The 19,520-nt window shown below is 42.4% G+C and overlaps 1 protein-coding gene across 3 annotated transcripts in view; it reads left to right on the forward strand.

The window, feature by feature from the left end:
* Positions 1-702: 702 nt before the first annotated feature.
* FLT1 (fms related receptor tyrosine kinase 1) overlaps positions 703-19,520 on the forward strand; it is a 170,865-nt gene continuing 152,047 nt past the window's right edge. For all 3 annotated transcript variants that reach the window (XM_079138566.1, XM_079138564.1, XM_079138565.1), the window contains exon 1: positions 703-1,061. In XM_079138566.1, the coding sequence (XP_078994692.1) occupies positions 998-1,061 (64 nt within the window). In that variant the 5' untranslated portion in view covers positions 703-997. The remainder of the gene's footprint in view (positions 1,062-19,520) is intronic.

Here is a 19,520-nt window from a genome sequence, read left to right on the forward strand (position 1 = left end):
CAGTGTAGCCGAAAAAGACACAGATGACTTCCCCGGGGACCTGAGCTCGACCGCAGTCTTCCCGAAGGTGCCAGGCAAGCGTCCGGTTCTCTTGGACGCTCCTGGTATACAGCCGTGTGCCGAGGGTCTCTGGCGCCTTCCTAGACGTCTCGGGACAGTCTGGCTGGGTCAGGGTCGGCGGGACAGAGCAAGCTAGGGGAGAGGGCCCGACTGAGCCTCGCTCCTCGTGCCAAGTACACCGTCGCGGAGGCGCGGCCAGCTTCCCTTGAAACTGACTTCCCGCCCCAGGGGCCTGATGGTGGAGCTCCAGCCCCGTCCCCTCCCCAGTTTCGGGCGGCCCCCAGAGCTGAGTAAGCCGGGTGGAGGGAGCCGGCAAGGATTTCCTGAGCGCGATGGGCAGAAGGAGGGGCGGGGGCAGGAGGGCATGGAGCAAGGACCCTGAACCTGCCGGGGCCGCGCTCCCGGGTCCGCACAGCCAGCGCCTCCCCACGCGCTCCTCGCCCCGGGCCACCGGCCCGGGCGGCCCCCGCCCCTCTTCCGAGCTGTAGGGAAGCGAGCTCGGGAGGAAGAAGAGGGTAGGTGGGGAGGCGGATGAGGGGTGGGGGACCCCTTGACGTCACTGGAAGGAGGTGCCAGGGGGTAGGAAGTGGGCTGGGGAAAGGTTATAAATCGCCCCCGCCCTCCGCTCCTCTTAATCGAGGTCCGCAGGAGGCTCGGAGCGCGCCGGGCGGACACTCCTCGAGGCTCCTCCCTGGCGGCAGCGGCGGCGGCGGCTCGGAGCGGGCTCCGGGGCTAGAGCGCAGCGGCCGCCGGACAGCGAGGATTACCCGAGAAGTGGTTGTGTCCTGGCTGGAGCCGCGGAGAGGGGCTCTCGGGGAGCAGGGCAGGAGCGCCGGGTCGGCAGCGGCGGAGCACGAGAGGAGGACCGGCTCAGGCGGTCGGGTCGTCGGCCGCGGGGAGCGCGGGCACAGGGCGAGCAGGCCGCGTCGCGCTCACCATGGTCAGCTGCTGGCACACCGGGGTCCTGCTGTGCGCGCTGCTCGGCTGTCTGCTTCTCACAGGTGAGGCACCACCGGGGCCAGGAGCCGAGCGGGGCTGGGATGCTGCGGCGCGGGGCAGAGACTATGGGGCCGGGGCCAGGTGCACGCGGAGAGGCGAGGCTGCAGCCGGGAGAAGCGAACCTCAGAGGGAGCCTGGGGCACTAGTTTCAGAGGGAATGTCTGGGACCACGGCGCCCCTTTTCCAAGTGGGCGCCTCGGAGAGTGACAGGCCGGGGCCCACAGACATCACCGCCCGCACCGGCGTGGCTCCGAGCGCTGCTTTGTGCTGGGGCTGCCCGATTGCGGCAGGATCCCCGTCCCGGCTTCCTACCCGGGTCCCCGCATCGAAGCTCTGGGCGCCGGCACCACCACACACCCGGACCTGTTTGGCACCCAGGCTGCCAAGAGCGGGTCCGCAGGGTTCTTCGAAGTTGGAAAGAGCGGCTCCTGAACGCGGGTGAGCCTGCCCAGGGCTGTGCCGAGGCCGGGGAGTTGGCGATGTTGGGCACTGGCCACGACCTCGCGCCGCCAGACCAACAGAGAAGAACCAATTTGGAGAGGGTCGCGTGCCTGCGGGGAACAGACAGATCCCAAGAGAGGGCCAGCTTGTTATTCCTGGACCCACTTGAGGCTTTCAAGCCAGACTGCCCTGGGAACATTCGGCAGCGCCTGTTCCTCCCTGACGCTCGCTGCGCGCAGTCACCCGGGTGGGGCCACTGCGGGGAGCAGGCGGGCTGCGCGGTCCAGCCCAGGACGCGGACTTGCGTGATCCTGACCCACCAAATCCCAAAGTACCGTTAAATTTTGGAATTGTGAGCCTGTCCTTTAAATTCCGAACCAAGAAAGGGCTGACAATTTGGACCGAAAGATGCGGTTTGAGGAATCGTTGAGGTCTGCACCGTTACCTAAGTCAGCTTCGCCGGTCGTTTAGGAAACAGTCAAGGGCCAGATTTCTAAGAACAGTTAGTGTGGAGATCAAAGCCCGAGGGAACTTAGGAACTCATCTTTTCTGCTCAGTAGGGTTAAATGGTCCTTTGGTTCCCTCTCCTTGTGAGCAGAGGGCCAGATTTTGGACCGCCTTTCTTTTAAGCATCGTGGGAAAAAGGTGCAATAACATGAAATAAGTCATTGTAATGATTCCCTGGAAGAAAAGTCAGTAAGGTTAAACTTCTTTTTGCTTTTTAAAGAAACTTGCAAAATTCAAAAGGCAGTAAAAAATATTCTCAGCGGGAAGACTAATTAGTTTCTAAGTAACAAGCAATAGTTGCAATTAGATTGGTAAAACTAAGAAACCCAGAGGAAGGGCGAAGTCCTATTGTGTGGGAACTTCCTACAGAATGGAAAAGGTGCTAAAATAACTACATTAAATGAAAGATTGCATTTTCTACTTCACAAATACAGTTTTTTTCATTTGAAAAGTTGCTCCTATTAAAATATAATTGCTTAGATTCCTGGTTCCACAGGCAAATGTAAATCTAGGTGAATTCTCTGAACCCCAAAATACAAGGGGAAAGTGAATGCTTTATTGGATTTTCTGCTTCACATACGTTTATTTTTTCAAAAATGTGGACTTTAGTGAAACAGAGTTGTTTGCATTTAGGAGCATCTTAGATTGGTGTGAGAGGGATCTACTTGTCATTTATAGTTTATTTAAATGGGCAGGAATCCTGGAAAACTTTCTGATTTTTTTCTTTCACTTGTTGTGAGAGGAATGGGAGACACACTGACAAAGTGTGAACCCCCTTACCTGATTGCTTAAGGAATGTTGTTAGTGTGCAGGTTTGTCATTGTAAAGTGCACCTTTGAAGACTGCAGCTTCTCTGGCTGGATAAGAAACATCTCAGTAAAATAATCAGCTACCTGCTTTCTAAATCAGGCTTTCTAACCTAACAGAAAGAACCTCCCTTTCTAACCTCTCTGACCAGAAAGAAGCCCCCTATTTCTGCCTGTGGATTCACCGTGTGAGCTGGTGCTATCATATTTAAATATGTATCAGTTATCAATATTGTGTGTGTGTGCATGGTGTGTAAAATAACCAGAGGTTCATGATACAAATAGGTTGTGCATCTCCCTCCTGAAATGTACTTTTTTTCTTTTTTCGGTACTGGGGATTGAACCCAGGACCTTGCACTTGGCGCTATACCACTGAGCTACGTCCCCAGCCCAATGCATCTGCCTCCTAAAGTGTGCACTTACCCTCCACATACCTAGAAACTGAAAAGATACTTTCAAGTCTTCTGTATTGTAATCACTTTCTCCATAAAGGAAATCAGTCTTTTTCTCCAGAGCTGTTTCATTTTATTACTTTTAAGGCACCACACCCTTGATTAAAGTCACAGATCCTATTGGTTTTGCCCCCCCCATTTTTCCTGAGTTCTTTAATAGCTGACACAGTTTACCATAACTAACTGGAAATGCTTAAACTGAATTTTGTGAGGGAAGTCCACGGTAATAATATTAAGTTAAAATGTACAAGAAAGTAGATCTATTTCCAAATTGAATATGGTACATCTCTCAGCTTATTTTATGTGGCAATTTTTGTTGTTTTCTCTGAGGCTTATGAAGTCATCCTTTTTTCCAAAATTGCATATTTGAAATGTTAATTTTTAGGACCTTAGGCGGTTCCTGTCTTTTTTTTTCCAATTCATAGATGGTGTTACAGATAAGCTGTAGGTTACCACCTACTTTAGTTCCTCAGACATTTTTGCTTTTCTTTGTAGTCTAGCACTTTGTTTTATTTTCTTTTTGAAAATTCTATAACAGACTATATAGTTCATTTTCTAAGGATCACCAAATAGATATTTTTGTTTTGTGTTTATACATAAACTGCAGAAATTCAAATAGACAATCAATTTGTAAGGTTCCTTTTTCCAAGAAACAGACTAAACACAGCATCTCTTTCATCTCTTCCTCATTTACTTATATTTACAGATAAAATGGAGAATAATCATATGATGCTGTGGCTATAGGGATAAACCAGGTTTTCTTGCTATGAGCAATCACATTGTACTTTTTCTCTGGTAGAATGTACTTCACCAACCAATTAACTAGGTTTTACTGGGTGGCATTTTGCAGGAGATCTGTCTGAAGATGCCTGAAACAGTGGACCATTTTCCTGGGCTTTTTCACCTGCAGAATGTATAACTCTCTGACAGAGATACTCCTTTATAACTCTATAGTCACATTAAGTCTTATAGGAATACTAATTATTTGAAGCCCCTATGCCTTTCTTGATAAAAATTGTTATTTGATCAAAATGACTTTATTTAAAAACAATTTCAGGTTTAAACAGAGCTACTGAGCCCTTTATTTTAAAATTGAACTTATTTCATGTGACTTTTAAAAAGCAAGCCAAATAATTGCTTTTTCCTCCCCAAGACTATGTAAACATTTTAAAATCTACTTTGAATGCATGTGATATAGAAGTTGAAAGTGGTATGATACCAAAGGAAAAAAGAAATGGTTTTCTATCAACCAAAAAAAAAATGTAATGCTCTTGAGGAAGATTATACAATATACTGCTATCAACACAGTAAAATTATGACTGATGTTTACTGTGGTTTTGGCAGTTTGCAAGGCGAGAACAAATAACAGAGTTAGTAGCTTTTGCCCCAGCTTTAAATTGACATGTTATGAGTGTGCTTAAGTGAGAGCCTCAAAACTTAGTATAATAAAACTTTAGTCATAAACAGGATTGGGATGTAGCTTTCCAAAGGGGGTAAAGCGCCCCTTGCCTCAATCCCCGGGGAGGGGAGATGGGGGTGGGAAAGAAAGTGAGAGCAGCTCTCTTGGCCCTGGGGTGTTAAATGCAAAGCCTGCTGATAACAGAAAAGAGTGTCAGGTTCTTGGTTCAGGGTATGTTAGTAGTATCAAGTAATATCACTTTTCAGGTATTTGCCATTATAGATAGTGGAGGGAGTCTGAAATCAAAAGAGTAAAAATATATTACAATGAGTGGCTAAAATGTGTAAAAACATCTTTTGCACTGGGTTTAAACAATTTGATAGAACAGATCAGTCCATCCCGTTCTGATGGTTTTACTCTGGTAGAGGTTTGTAGAATGAGACCTCCTGCCAAATGCTTTCCAGGATCATGGTTGAGTCTTCACACACTTGGGTGCCTTGGAAATTGCATGCTGCTGATTAAATTGCTGGATTTCATACCAGATTGAGGAAAGGGAAGGAAATGGGAGGAATGGGGTATTTGAGGGAGGGCTTGAAAGGAAAGCCTCTGGCTCAATGCACGGGGCTGCAGGGGGGTTTCATTAAGGAAATGGTTCCATTGAGTCTGCTGAAGATAGTGGACTAGATTTCCTGCATTGCTGCTGGGGCGGATATAGGGAGATGTCAAGAATTCCTGGGGATTTCCCATCAGCCTTGGTAAATCTGGATGTCTAAAAGCCATTTTTGATCGCTGCTCCTTTCCTTGATTTCAAGCTGCTAGGGAGACTTGATCTTGTCTCTCAGACACATTCCACAGTTGTAAGAGCCAGATGGAACCTCATTGATCCATCTGCTCATTTCAGAGACAAGAAACTGGCCCAAAGATATTTAGTAATTTTTTTCAAGGTCAACAGCTGGCTGGTAGCAGACCTAGGAAGAGAGCCTAATGTTCATCTGACAGACATTTCTTTTTCATTTGTATTATTTTTTCTATCTTAGAGTAGAGATGCACAAATATTCATCGAATAACATTATTACAATGCTAAAATTTCTTTCTAAATGATAGCATCTCTTTTACTTATTACTATTATTAATTTTATTTTCTTGTTTGTGGTATTAGGGATCAAACCCAGGGACCCTTGTGTGCTAGGCAAACACTCTAACCCACTGAGGTATACCTCCAGCAGCATCCTTTTAAATATGGAATTATCTTCTATTTTCTTAAAGGTCATAAGGAATTTAAATTAAAAATATCCAAAGGATGGCTGCTTAGTAGCACACTGAGACATTTGGAGAGAAGACTAATTTTCCTTGGGAGCACTTGAAATCCCTCTTTTGAATGGCTGTGGCTTATGTGGCATATGGCACTAGCTTCATCTGTCACCAAATCTCTCCACTTACTCTGTGTTCTGGCTACTCGAACTCTACCCCAATCAAAGAAATTACTCTCCTTCAGCTGGGCCTTCAGTTTCGTCATATCATTTATGCTGCTCAGGTACCGGCAAGTCCCTCCTTGTTTCAATCCCTCCTCCTCTGCCTGAACAATCCAGCTCAGCAATGCAACTCCAGAGCCTGTTCTGATAGCCCCTCACAGAACCGCTCCCCTAGAGCCCCTGTATGAATCCCTCCTCCAGCACTTCTAACCTTGCACTATCAGAATTTTATGTGCCTGCGTCCTCCCTCTGCAGATCTTAGATCCCTGGCACCTCATGTAATGTCCGATGTGGAGACTCTCAGTAAGCGCTAGGATGAATGAATGAATAGGTAGTCACACTAAATTTGAAAGAAGGCTCCCAGGGCCAGATATGCATTTATTCCAGTATGCTAATGTATTCCTGCCCATCCAATTGGCTTTGGTTACAGGGAATTAATTAGAATGACTATTCTCAGTAGATATTTGTCCTCTCACAAAGTGATTTAAGATACAGGAAATCAGCTATTATTTTCAGCTGTCTGAGAAACCATCCATGTAAACAGTTCCTGTTCAGGCATAATGCTTCACTCGGACTCCTGAGTCACCAAAGCCACGCTTCAGTCTCTGCAGAAGTTCTGCCTTACCCTCTATTAGCAAGGTGCTAAGCATTTCCGCTTTATCTTGCAGTGTCCTATGCAGTCTTCAGAGACATCAAGACTCTCAGATTTTATGGTTTGACTTGCTCTCTCACTGACTCAAACCTGAGTCCTTAGCTGCTTGACTGGGATGCAACCTGAATGATAGATACCAAATCAACTCTATTTCAATGGCACCTTTGTTATAGGACCAGGCTGGTCTGCCTAACTTATTTGCTTAGTATGGGTTATCCTCAATCCCTCATGCAAATAAGTTCCTGGCAGGACTGCCTTACTAGGTGTGAGATATGTTCTTAAATGAGCCAGGCACAGAATGACAAATACCAAATGTTCTAACTTCTGTGAGGTCAACTTTCTAGTTCCCCCATATAAGTAGAGAATAGAACATTCACTAATGACTAGGAAGGATGTTGGGGAGGGAGAAATGGATACAGAATGGTTAAGGGGTACAGGTCACAATTGGATAGGAGAAATAACTTCTGGTGTTCTATAGCAGAATAAGATACCTATAGTTAACATTTATTTGTATATTACAATAGACCCAACATGTTCCCAACATGAAGAAATGATAAATGAGGTGATAGATATGTTAAACACCCTAATGTGATCATTACTTATTGTCTAAACATATTAAAATATCACATTTACCCCATAAATACATACAATTATTATATGTTAGTTAAAAAATTCAAACCTAAAGAAGGAATCAAAAAGTAATGATGATAAATAAAAATATAGTTAATGCAATAAGAAAAATTCAAATTCCATGGTTGGGGTTCAAACTCTCTTCCTCCCTATCCCAACATCCACCTGAACCCACATACCCACCACAGACTCCAAAGCATGTTTCTCTAAGTGTGGTCCTTGGTCTAGCAGCATGAGCATCCCCTGGGAACTTAATGCATCACAGCCTGTTATTTTTGTTTGTTTAAAAAAGGAAAATAACTGAATTTTAGTGAAGGATTCATAGTTAGTTCTAATGTCAGGGTCCAATTCCTCTTCATTAACACCCTTGTAATGACCTTTGACCTGTCAAAGACAGTAGACTGGGGCCAAACACAAACCTCTTCTGCATCGGTCTTTTGCCCTGTCTTCTGCAGGGACACCTGTGTCCTACTTCCAATCTCTTTTCACAGATCTTAGACTTATCTCCAACCTGTAATCAAAGTAAACAGAAGTTGTGGTCCTGAGGAATATCATGGTTAATCATATCATGGGTGGCATGATCAAGGTCTTAGAAAATGTGGATTTGGTGGAAAATAGTAAAAATGGCATTAAATAGATAAGTTTTAACCAGAAATAAAAGTTCTACAAGGTATTTGCTTCCAAAACAAAATTACTAGTGTTGAAAACCAGCTGTGGTAAGTAACCATTTCCAGAATTTTCAGCTGTCCAGGAGGCACCACTGCCTCACTGAGTAGTGCTGCAGCTGGTAACATATATTGTTCTCCTTACTGGCTTGAAATCTAATGTGTTTGCTTGTTTTCACTTACATTCTTCCTTGTCTCATTGCCCATCTTGACAAGTGCTTTCCCTTTCTCATAGATTATCACCATGCTTGCAGGCACTTTTTCTCAGCCTGGTCTTCTATCCTTCTATTTAATGGGTGGGGTGTAAATGGGATTTCCTTTCAAGCCACAGAACCACCCATGTGGTCTACAGAAGCAAAGCTACAATAATTATCAGATTCTTTTGTTAAAAGAGGCCTGAAGTGAACCTGGAATAAATGAAAAGCCTTGGCTCTTATTATATACAAATATAAAACCACTTAAACTCAAGGCCACCTTTAGCAAAACCTTAATATGTAGTTTGCCTGCCAAGGGATTTCTGTGAAACCCTTTGCCTCTCTCTAGGGCCATGGTCCCAGCCTAGACTGTTAGAACTGTCAGGAGAGCTTTAAAAATTCTCATAGCCTGGCTGCAGCTCTGATCAATTCAATCATAATCATTCTCTCTCTCTCTCTCTCTCTCTCTCTCTCTCTCTCTCTCTCTCTCTCTCTCTCTCTCTCTCTCTCTCTCTCTCTCTCTCTCTCTCTCTCTCTCTCTCTCTCTCTCTCTCTCTCTCTCTCTCTCTCTGTCGAGTGGGACCCTGGCATTGGTCATTTTAAAGCTCCCAGCAGTGAGCAGCTGAGTTAAGAACCTCAAATTGTACAGAACATTGTAACTACCTGGAAGGCATGCTAGATTACAGATCACTGAGTCTTATCCTAGAGTTTCAGATTCAGTAGGTCTGGGGTGGGGCTGACAATTTGCTTTTCTAACAAGTTCTCAGCTGCTGTGGATGTACCTGATCCAGAAACTACACTTTGGGAACCACAGCTCTGGGGTCAGTTTAAGAGGCCTTGCAACATGGGAAGCATGTGCCCATCTGTAAAACACCCTTGATGATCGCTAGACCTAGGATGAGTGGAGGAAACAATCTATAAGGATTCCTGCCAGGAAGAGTGTGTGTCAGTAGAATGTGGCAGAAAGATCCTTTAGATCAAGTGCTGGCACATGTTTCAATAGGACTAAATTAAATGTCTTTTCAAGAGAGTGGGTCTATTCTGCCAGCTAGGAGCCAGAACTGAGTTGCCAGTCTAGACAACAGAGCTAATAGTAGCCCTCCTCCTCTGCCTTATTCTATGTAGCATTCAGCCTTTCCTCTACTGGCCAATATCATGCTACTGGCCTATCTTAGGTCCCCACTGCCTCAGTTCTACCCTGCTTCACTCCATATGTCCTGCAAAATGCTGCCTGAAACTTCATGATGCTTTGCATCTCTCATGAGCTTCTGTATCTGTATTTCCTGGGCTGGGATCAGCCTCCCCTACTTGGAAGGCTCACTTCCACCTGCTGGAACAATAAGGTTCTGCTGACTTTCATGAGGTGTTGATTCTGTCCCCATTATCAAGAAAACTCACAGTTGGAAATATGGTACTGGGACTCTTCTTGTGACGTACCAAGAACCCAAGCTGTTTCTCCTTCCCTGAGAGTATCTAGAGGGACTTCTAGGATGTTCAGTGCCTAACATTGTAGGGCTCCACTTTGGCACTTTTATTTCTGAAAACAGAATGAGCCTGTCCTCTGCCAGGCAAGCACTTCTTCTGCAGGGCAATAGCCATTTGTATCCGTCATCTGTTGCTACATAACAAGCTGTCTCAAAACTTGGTGGCCTTAAACAATTCACTGTGGTTTTGATTCTATGGACTAGACATCTGTGCTGGGCTTAGCGGGTCTTACCTGAGGGAGAGAGATGCTTTAGGAAACAAAAGGAGGAAAGTAACCTCTATTGATTGTCAGGCGCTTTGATTTACACTCATTCCCAAGAGGTAGGTGTGGTAATAACTCTAAGGAAAGTGATGCTTAAGTAAGTTAATACCTTCTCCAGTTCTCACCTGGATGTCCAGGCAGGTGAATTGCAGTCCCTGGCAATTTGAACAGGACCTTGGTGTTGGCCCTTCCTCTCCATGCGGTCTTTCCTCACTAGAAGTCTATCTAACTGGGGCCTCCTTAATGGAGGCAGGGGTGTTCCTAAGAGCACGTGCTGGAGCTGCAGAGTGTTCGGGAGACTAGGCTTTGAAATTCTCCTATCACTCTGCCACAGTCTGTTGGCCAAAGCAAGTCCTGAGTCCAGACTCAGGGTGGGAGGCAGCCTCCTCCCTTGATGTGCGGTATGATAACAATGTGTGCCAATGGACCACAGTGCTGTTTAGTACTTCACTTTTTCTTTTCAGTCTAAATATTAGGTTGGAGTTTGGCCAAGGAAATTATAGTAACAAATAACAATGAATACTAAATAATGCCTTGGCCCTTCTAAACAGTACCTGAGAATGAAATGACTGGTCAGCTGTGGAGCTTCACGTTCATACATCTTTTGTTTAGGGTCCCCTGGTCACAGTTAACATGGCATGCCAGGTTGGCACAGTGACCTCTTAGGATGACCATGACACCAACAAAGGAGGATGACTGACCCCAAACTCCCAGAATGGGCATTTTTGCAGCTTCTTGGGGCTTATCTCATGGGGTTGCTGATCTGGTTCCTTCTTCAGAGGACATAATGGTACTGTGGGGAGAGAGATGCTTTGGGGGAGAGATAAAGGAGGAAAGTAACCTCTATTGACAGTCAGGCACTTGATTTACGTACATTATTTCACTCATTCCCAAGAGGTAGGTGTGGTAATAACTATGTGAAAAGTGATACTTAGATAAATTAAATGTACGTTCTGAGATCACAGAAGTGGTATGTAAAGCTGGAATTGTTTGAATTTGATCCTGTCAGACTTTGGAGTCTCCCTCCTTCCCATGCATTACAACCTAATTGAAAAGCAAAGAAGAAAACAGGACAGAGTGGGGGGTGGGGGTGACCATCTTCCCCTGCTCTCAAAACCAGTCTATCCTTGGAATTTTGCCATCCTCAAAGAATGTGAGAAGCCACTGCTACTCCAGCTTAAAGTGGCCTTGGGAGATTCCACTGCTGCATGTTGCAGACACTGTTAAAATCTCCAAGGCAGAATTTTAATCATGTGTGCTTTCTTATCGTAGATATTCAAGAACCTTCCCAAATAAAGTCAGAAAAGGATCTCCAAAGCCATTAAGAACATGGTATTACATGGCCTTCCAAACTGCCCTCCTAGTTGTGGCTTTAAACTAATGCAGATTACAAAGAAGGACTGCCTGAGGCCAGCATTTGATTCTAGAAAAGCTCCCAGCAGACAGGTCCTTGAGAGAAAAGGGACTGGCCTCTGAAAGTTTGCAGGAATCAAGTTTCTGCTCCTTTGTGCACTTTCTAGATCCCAGCAACATTAAAGGCTTGGAGCTTCTCTGGAAAGAAAGTGAAGTACCTGAGGGAAGGACCATGCTGGCTGTTGCTTGTGAAGGAAGGAGGGAGGGCCTGCACTCTGTCCCCAGGGAAGGGGAAGGAATGCAGGTGCCAGGCCTCTCAGCACAGGCAAGGTGCTGGCTCACACTTTCCCCTTCTTAACTATCCACGTGGGCACTTTGCATTTTGTTGATGGGTTGAAACCCTGAGGCTGAGGGCAATTGGATAACTTGTCGAAAGCCCACTTAGGAAACAGCAAGACCAGGACTCAAACACAGGTCTTCTTGATTTTAAGATGGGTGCTCTTTCCACCATCATTTACCTAAAGAGAGCTTGAAGGAGAAAATCTAGGAATTAAAGGCAAGAGTTCCATTTTCAGGGTTTAGAATAAAAAGCTGATGTATCTATGAGAAATGATAACTGTTCAAGACCTAGAGGAAGTTCTAGAGGAACTTATTTTTCAGTCTGGGCTGGCCAGCCACAGGCCTTGATTGACAGTACTCATATAGTTAGCAAAACTAGAAGCTTTTTTTATTTTTTGGCAGTACAGTGGTAGAACCTAGGATCACCCACATTCTACGCAAGGGCTCTGCAGAGCTATCCACCAGCCCTGAAAGCTTTTTTTTTTTTTTTTTTTTTTTCTCTTTTTTTGGTGGCAAGGATTGAACCCAGGGGTGCTTAACCACTGAGCCACATCCGCAGCCCTTCTTTTTTATATTTTATTAGAGGCAGGGTCTTGCTGAGTTGCTTAGGGCCTTGCTAAATTGCTGAGATTGGGTTTGAACTCACAATCCGCCTGCTTCAACCTCCCAGGTCACTGGGATTACAGGCATGTGCCACCATGTCCAACTCCCTGGAGCATTTCTATAGGGCCAGTTGCTCTTGTGTTCCTCCTTCTCCTAGATAATTCTTTTAGATATTCAGACCTGCAAGAAGTCAGGAAAGAAACAACAGAGCTTTACTTCTGCCTTGATCTACTACTTAAAGAGATACTTTTTCATACCAGAATACAATCATGTTCATCAGAATCAAAAAATCCTATTCTGCCACCTATTGAGGAATTTTATCTTTTGCTCTAAAAGGAAACAGCTGAGAAGTATGGCCAAACGTGGTTCCATGCTTTAGATGGAAATTATAGGGAGGGGTGAAATAAATTCTGTTTGATTTTTTTGTGATTGTTTTTTTTTTCTAAATTGGCATTAGAGAAACCAAAGATATATGTAAACAGATGAAAAGGCAGGGATATATTAGGATTGCAAACAAACAATTTAAAAAGGCAATGTAAACTCTTGCTACAGCATTTCATCTATGATTAATGATATTGTTTTCTTTGGGGGAAACATTGTTTAATTCTCTTTTTTCCACTTAATGCCTCCAGCAGGACCAGATTTTTGTTCTTTAAAATTTTTTATAGCTTCAGAATCTTCCCCATAGGGAATTCTGCTAGAACTACAGCTGGGGAAATAAATGGAAGTTGAATAATTGTATTGCCCTACAGTGGACTTTGGATACCTGTGACGACTTGAGAGCTAGGGAGTATTTGACTCACATTGCTTATTTATCGATTAAAGCCACCTACCTCTCATATCCCCATCCCATTCTCTGTCTTCAGAACTGGTAAATGAAAAATATCCTATGCAAAGTATTTGCCACACAAAGGTACATAGAAGGCCAGTGGGAAAAATGAGAAAATGGGATTTTCAGGAATTTCTATTGCCCTTTAGCTTTTTTGGACTGACAAACTGAAGTGATTCTATACCTTTTTTAAAAGAAGCAGTACAAATCTGAAATGTAGAAATTAGTTTTCTTTTTTATTGTTGTTATTTTTTCATGTACTTTATAGTCCAAACACATGAGCCTGGGACTGATTTGCCAGACGAACTCATCCCCCATTTTGGGTTAATGTTAACTGTGAACTTGGTGGTAGAGACTGAGGAACTATATTTTCATGCAATTTGGAATGCTGTATTTTCTCCCATGATTTCATGAAAAAAAAACCTGCATTGTGTCAAATTTAATTCTCCTGATGCCAGTTTCATAGCCAATCTTCACTGCAGATTTATATCCAATTTCCAACAGGCATACATAGGAGACTATTTTAGAACATTTTAACATATTCGCTTAGAAGGTGCTCAAGTGATTAAGTAATCCATTATATTTTATTTATGAATATAAGTATAGTTATATCCATCATGCTCAATGTTTACACTTATTCTGTAAATAAGTGTTCTTACTGTGTGAATTTTACAAAAGTGAATCACTTATGTTAGTGAAGAACTTGCAATTCTTATATCAAAATGTACCCCTTAAACACAAAGTGCACACAGTTTGGAGGATATCTGTTATTTGTTCACTTAGATTATCTTCTTGATGTTTTGGTATTTATCTATTCCACTTCTAAATGACATCTCCTAGAAGGCCAACTTTGGGTGGAAAGCCCTTGGAGGAGTCTGATTCTGATTCATCTTTGCAGTTGTGAATATAGCACCTGACACACCAGTCACTCAATAAATGCTGTTAAATTGACAGATGCTGTACATGAGTGTGTAAGTGGAGCTGGCAATAACTCCCTCAATATGTATGTGATGTTCTGTTCTTTCCATTTGGACCATTCTCTGGGTCCAGCCCATCTTGGTCATGGTTGAGTTGACTGTGTTCTCCTGAACTGACTAGACAAGATGGAAGCTGCCCAGCCACTGGAGAGTTGGTTCCCAGGAGATATTATCCTTAAGATTAACCTTCACTCTGATGGTCTCTCAGCTGGTCTATTCCAAAACAGCACAAAAGACAGGCGATTCATTGGAAAGTTTTAATTTCTAGCTTGAGATAATAGGTAAGGCTACTATTGTAGCGATTGTTTTCACTACTTTGGGTAAGAACATTTTGTCTGAACACTATTTTCTCTTGGCCCTGGATCACCCATGGTATAGACTAGACACATAGAGAAAAGGAAGGACACCTTAGTCTTGGCTAATGTATCACATCTGATAGTTTCTTTTTATCCCCCTCATTGCTGAATCTCTAGCCTAACTGTTTGCCATGATGCTATGCTTCAGAAAGCACCGCTGATAGGGGTATGTTTTCTAAGAATGTTTACTTGTGGCTTTTTTCTTGTGGTAAGTGAACCCCAGACTGAAAAGGATATGAACTAGAGCACTGAAGAGGATGACAGAGCTTTCATTCAGCAAAGAGATGAAGGAGAGCAAAATCATCAGAAGCAGGAGAATCTAAGGGACCTTGTTAGAAGAGAAACAGTTGTTGGGCTGGGGTGTAGCTCAGGGCTAGAACAATTGCCTAGCATGCATATGGCCCTGAGTTCCATCCCCAATCCTGCAGAGAAAAAGAAAGAAAAGAAAACAGTCATTTAAAAGTAAAGTTGAAGTTTTAGAGGGTTAGAATTCTTTGAAGGATAAAAAAACAGAGTTGAGACTTCCTAATCTTCTCCCTCCCTGGGCTGGGCAAGGCAGCCCATCCTTGGTCCTTCTGCATGATAACATGAAAATATAATGCAGTTTTATATTTATATAAAAATTCTGGATGTCTAAAATTTCATGTATCTGTGTATACTAGTTTACTTACCCATTGTCCATCCAAAGTTACACACACTTCAGAGAAAACAATCTTCTTTGTAATATCCCTCTCTTGATATATGCTCAAAAATATTAACCAAGAGGGTTAATGCTGAGGTTAAAGATTGGTAAGGGGGTGAGAAAAAGGGGACACATAGGGAACATAGTAGGGGAAAAAAACCCAGGTTTGACTGGCAGTATGAGAGAGATAAGAAAAGATAAACCAAGGAGAAGAGTTCCCAGATTCCTAGCCTCATGCATGCAAGTCCAACCCTTAACCCAGTTCATTAATCTCATGGTGGCAGGAGGTTGGTGACTTAATCCCACAGGAGCAACTCTAGGGCTGGGGACTTTACTAATTCTCCAGAGTTCTTTCTGGTTTTATGCAAGTCCTGTTGACTGGTTTATGTCTTGTCCCTCAGAATAGGCTGATTCATGAGTTGTTTCAAAGCCTGTTAGGCTGGGGAGCAAACGATGGCAAAAATTGTGGCTTTTTCTTCTCTCAGATATAAGTATCTTGATGATACTTAAAAATTTCTAAAAATGAAGAAATTTATAGAAATGAAATTCTGGATAGAGTAATGGAGGTGGATGAATAAAAATTCCCTGAAAGTTAAAACCAATATTCTCCAGATTCAGGGTACAAATGACTCTAAAGTCTTCTATGGATATTTAAAAGGAAAGTCTTAATATCACATACAGGAGTGAGTCATGAACATTCAGCCAATTATTTCTTTTAACAGTTGAGATACTTCTGATGGAAGCACACTGCTTTTAATAGGTTACTTTTCCTTTCAGAATTTTGACTCTAGACAAAACTTGCATAACATCAATTCCAGCTAAGACTTTTTTTTTTTTTAATTTGCAAAATCTTGGGAAGACGCAGCTATTGACCAATATTTACTATGTAAGTTAAGTGAGTCTTAAGAAATGTGAAAATTGTAAGCACCCAGAATTAAAAAGAACAGTTTAGTCACTATGTCCATTCCACTGTCTAAACTAAGATTAGCCTGACAACTATGCATACTGAAAGGAATTGTATCTCAGGTTGTTTAATTTAGAAGGAAACTGATTTTGATGATAGCAGATATAATGGTCAAGAATGCTGTGTAGCAGGCTGGGGAGATAGCTTAGTTGGTAGTGTGCTTACAAGGTAAGCACAAGGCCCTGGGTTCGATCCTCAGCACTGAGGGGAAAAGAAAAAAAAAAAGAATGCTGTATAGTGAGACTTAGAAAGTTTACAGTTTTGAAAAACTCAATTCCCCTATGATGGATAATTTGATCACATACTCCTGGCCATTTAAATCTCAAAGGTCAGATGATTTGTATATATTATTTGTTACAAAGACAGAGATCTCAACTTTCCTCTTAGTGAATTTAAAGCATCTTCTTTATAGACAATCTAAAGGATTTCAGAAGAATGTTTTCTACGGAGTTCATGAACTATATCAAAGAAAACTGAAAATTAACATAGGAACTTCATACTCAGCCTTCAGGCTCATTTTATTCCTCTCCTATTTTTATATGCAAGGCAACCTGTATTCTGTCAGTAAGTGTAATTGATAATAAAGTTGAAAATGTTGAGTATATGAAGAGAATAGAAGAAACTTGGTGTTAGCTGTAACACTGTATCTGCCTTTCCTTGCATGGATAAGCTACAGGGTTAAGGTACACGCTGGCCTATTCTTTTCACACAAAAAGGCATTATTTTGGATTCAAACTTAAAACCTGAACAGGATGCATTTTTATGGTTAATAGCGTCACAATATCACAGCTCCATGACATTTTTTCTCCCCAGAAAGAGCTGTGTGTGAATCTGAAGAGTATCTGTCAACATGAAAGTTTATAAGAAGTGGTTGAATATAATCAAAAGGTTCCAATTCCCACTCTTATGCTTTAACCATTTCGTGGCAAGCTTCTAAACTGAATTGATAATAGTTCCCAGACCTCCGAGATGCTTTCCTTTTAAGAAACCCCACAGGGATCCACATAAATAACATGTCCATGAAATTCAGAGGCCTGCTGTCGTCATCTTTGTAGATGCTTGGGACTTTAATGGAAGCAGAGTATTTGGTGAAATCTCTGCCAGCTGTAATCCTAATGCTATAGAGAATAGAGAAAACTTTGGATTTTAAATTGTGGGTTGTGTACATATCTTATGCTTCCAGACTGATAACTGTTTTCTTAAAGAGAATATGAAGGATGCCTTTGACAAAACTGAACTTGTAATTCTAAACAATTTAATGTTGCTCTTCTAATCTCTAAGAGAATTTGCATATTTTATTAATATTACTACCATGCCAAAAAAATGCCATTTTATCTAAATGCTTTTTCAGCTATAAGCATTCTGTTACTGAATCTTGACTGCTATATAGAACTGTGATTCTAAAGAGAATGTACCAACTGATAAAAGATTAACAACTCCATAAAAAATCACTTACTTCCATGAAGCCAAGTGTCTTACATGTCTTCTTGTATATATTGTGTACATATTTTCTGGAGTCACACTTCTGAGGAATCAGCTGCCCTGTCTTTTTCAAATGTTTATTACCAGAAAATGCATATAATCTGGCTTGAAATAACTTGGCTTTCAACTTGAACAATAGCATAATGCTGTTAGTGATTATGAACCTTCCTATGAGACATGACATCAGAGCCCCGCTTCCCCACAATCCTCTGAACAGTGTCACTGGAGAACATACGCCCATGGGGAAGTATGCTGCCAATGGAGCTTCCAGCTACTGATAGAGAAAAGGGAGATGTATCCAAGAAAAAACATTTCTTTTTTGCATTTTGGGGGCATAAAGAGCATTCATTCTGTTCATAACCAGTTGAAGGTCTACCAGAATTTTCTACCCAGCACTTTACAAGCTATGTCAACCAGATCTTGACCTTTGCTCCAGGCAGCTCAGATAACTTCCATGACATGGTATGGTAAACTCAAAACACATCAGACAGCTCAATGGAGGTGGCTTTTAAACTCATTCAATAAAAGAACAGCAGCGTAGGAGTAGAGCATTTTTGGGGAAAAGGTAACCCCTTGGTCAGCAGATTTCTCCTGACCAACCTTAATTAACTCCCATGTCACATGAAAAAGAGTTGTACGTGGCTATAGGTCACTGGAAGGGTAGGCTCCTGATGGTAGCTGGTGACAGATCTAATGATCAATGAATGTGCCCTGTTAAACTGTGACCCTCTGCAAAGCCAGTGTCAAGTAAAAAGCTCCAAGAGCACCCTGAGACATGTTCCCCTCGTAAACAATGACAGTAGGAATGTCCATGTTACTAGAGGACTTTTCCCCTGGTGAACATTTTAAACCACACAGATCTTTTTCTTTTAAATAACTTTTATAAAGTTAAGGGAAAAATAAGTCAATGATCCACATATGGATAGAATGAAGTTCCAAGTTCCAATCATTTTAACATTCCCCCTCCCTCCCTCTCCCCACCTCGTATATATATATGAATTATAAAATGGTTTTAAAACAAACATCTTTATGGAGAAAAAAGTACAGGCATATCTGTATGCTGGTATATATGTACGTATGTATTAGCACATTCTTTAATTAGGGTTTCCTTTGATTTAAGGCCAACTGTCAACATATATAGGGGCTTGAGGTGTACCTCCTGGAAGAGCACTTGTTTGGCACATGCAAGACCCTAGGTTCCATCCCTCACACCAAAATCAAACAAGCCAATTGGTTTGGATGAAAAAAAAAAAAAAAAACATTTAAAAATTAATATTGTGACTTATTGTGGGACTTAGTTTATGCTGCTGCCATACATATTCCCATGGTTCCATATCTTTTATGTAGCCTGTTGGCAAACCCTCCTGCCTTTCTCCATCATCCTAGAAGTGAGCTGGAGCCCACCTGTAATCCCAGTGACTCGAGAGGCTGAGGCAGGAGACTCAAGTTCAAAGCCAGCTTCAGCCAAAGCAAGTGCTAAGCAATTCAGTGAGACTCTGTCTCTAAATAAAATACAAAATAGGGCTGCAGATGTGGCTCAGTGGTCAAGTGCCTCCTGAATTCAATCCCCAGTACCCCTCCCCACAATACATCATCCTAGAAGTAAGACAAGAATTTAAGTTCTTCATTACAGTGCTCTTCATCACAGTGTTGGCTTAGCTAGTGCTAATGTCTTTATTTAATGCCATAATTCTAATAGTGCATTTGGTGGGAATGTCCACTTCACATTACCTGATATGTACCTGAGCAGACGCAGACAGAGGTGAAGACCCAAACAAAACTTTTTATTAAGTGCCACAGCCTAGCATCTCAAACACAAATTTTGGAAGCTTCTAGAAATTTGCAGTTGCATTCTTCACTTCTCTCCCACCCACCATAAAAGGTTCTGTGAGATTCAGTCTATGAGATACAA

This window comes from Sciurus vulgaris, assembly GCF_902686455.1.
Source record: "Sciurus vulgaris genome assembly, chromosome: 4".
Lineage (NCBI taxonomy): Eukaryota > Metazoa > Chordata > Mammalia > Rodentia > Sciuridae > Sciurus > Sciurus vulgaris.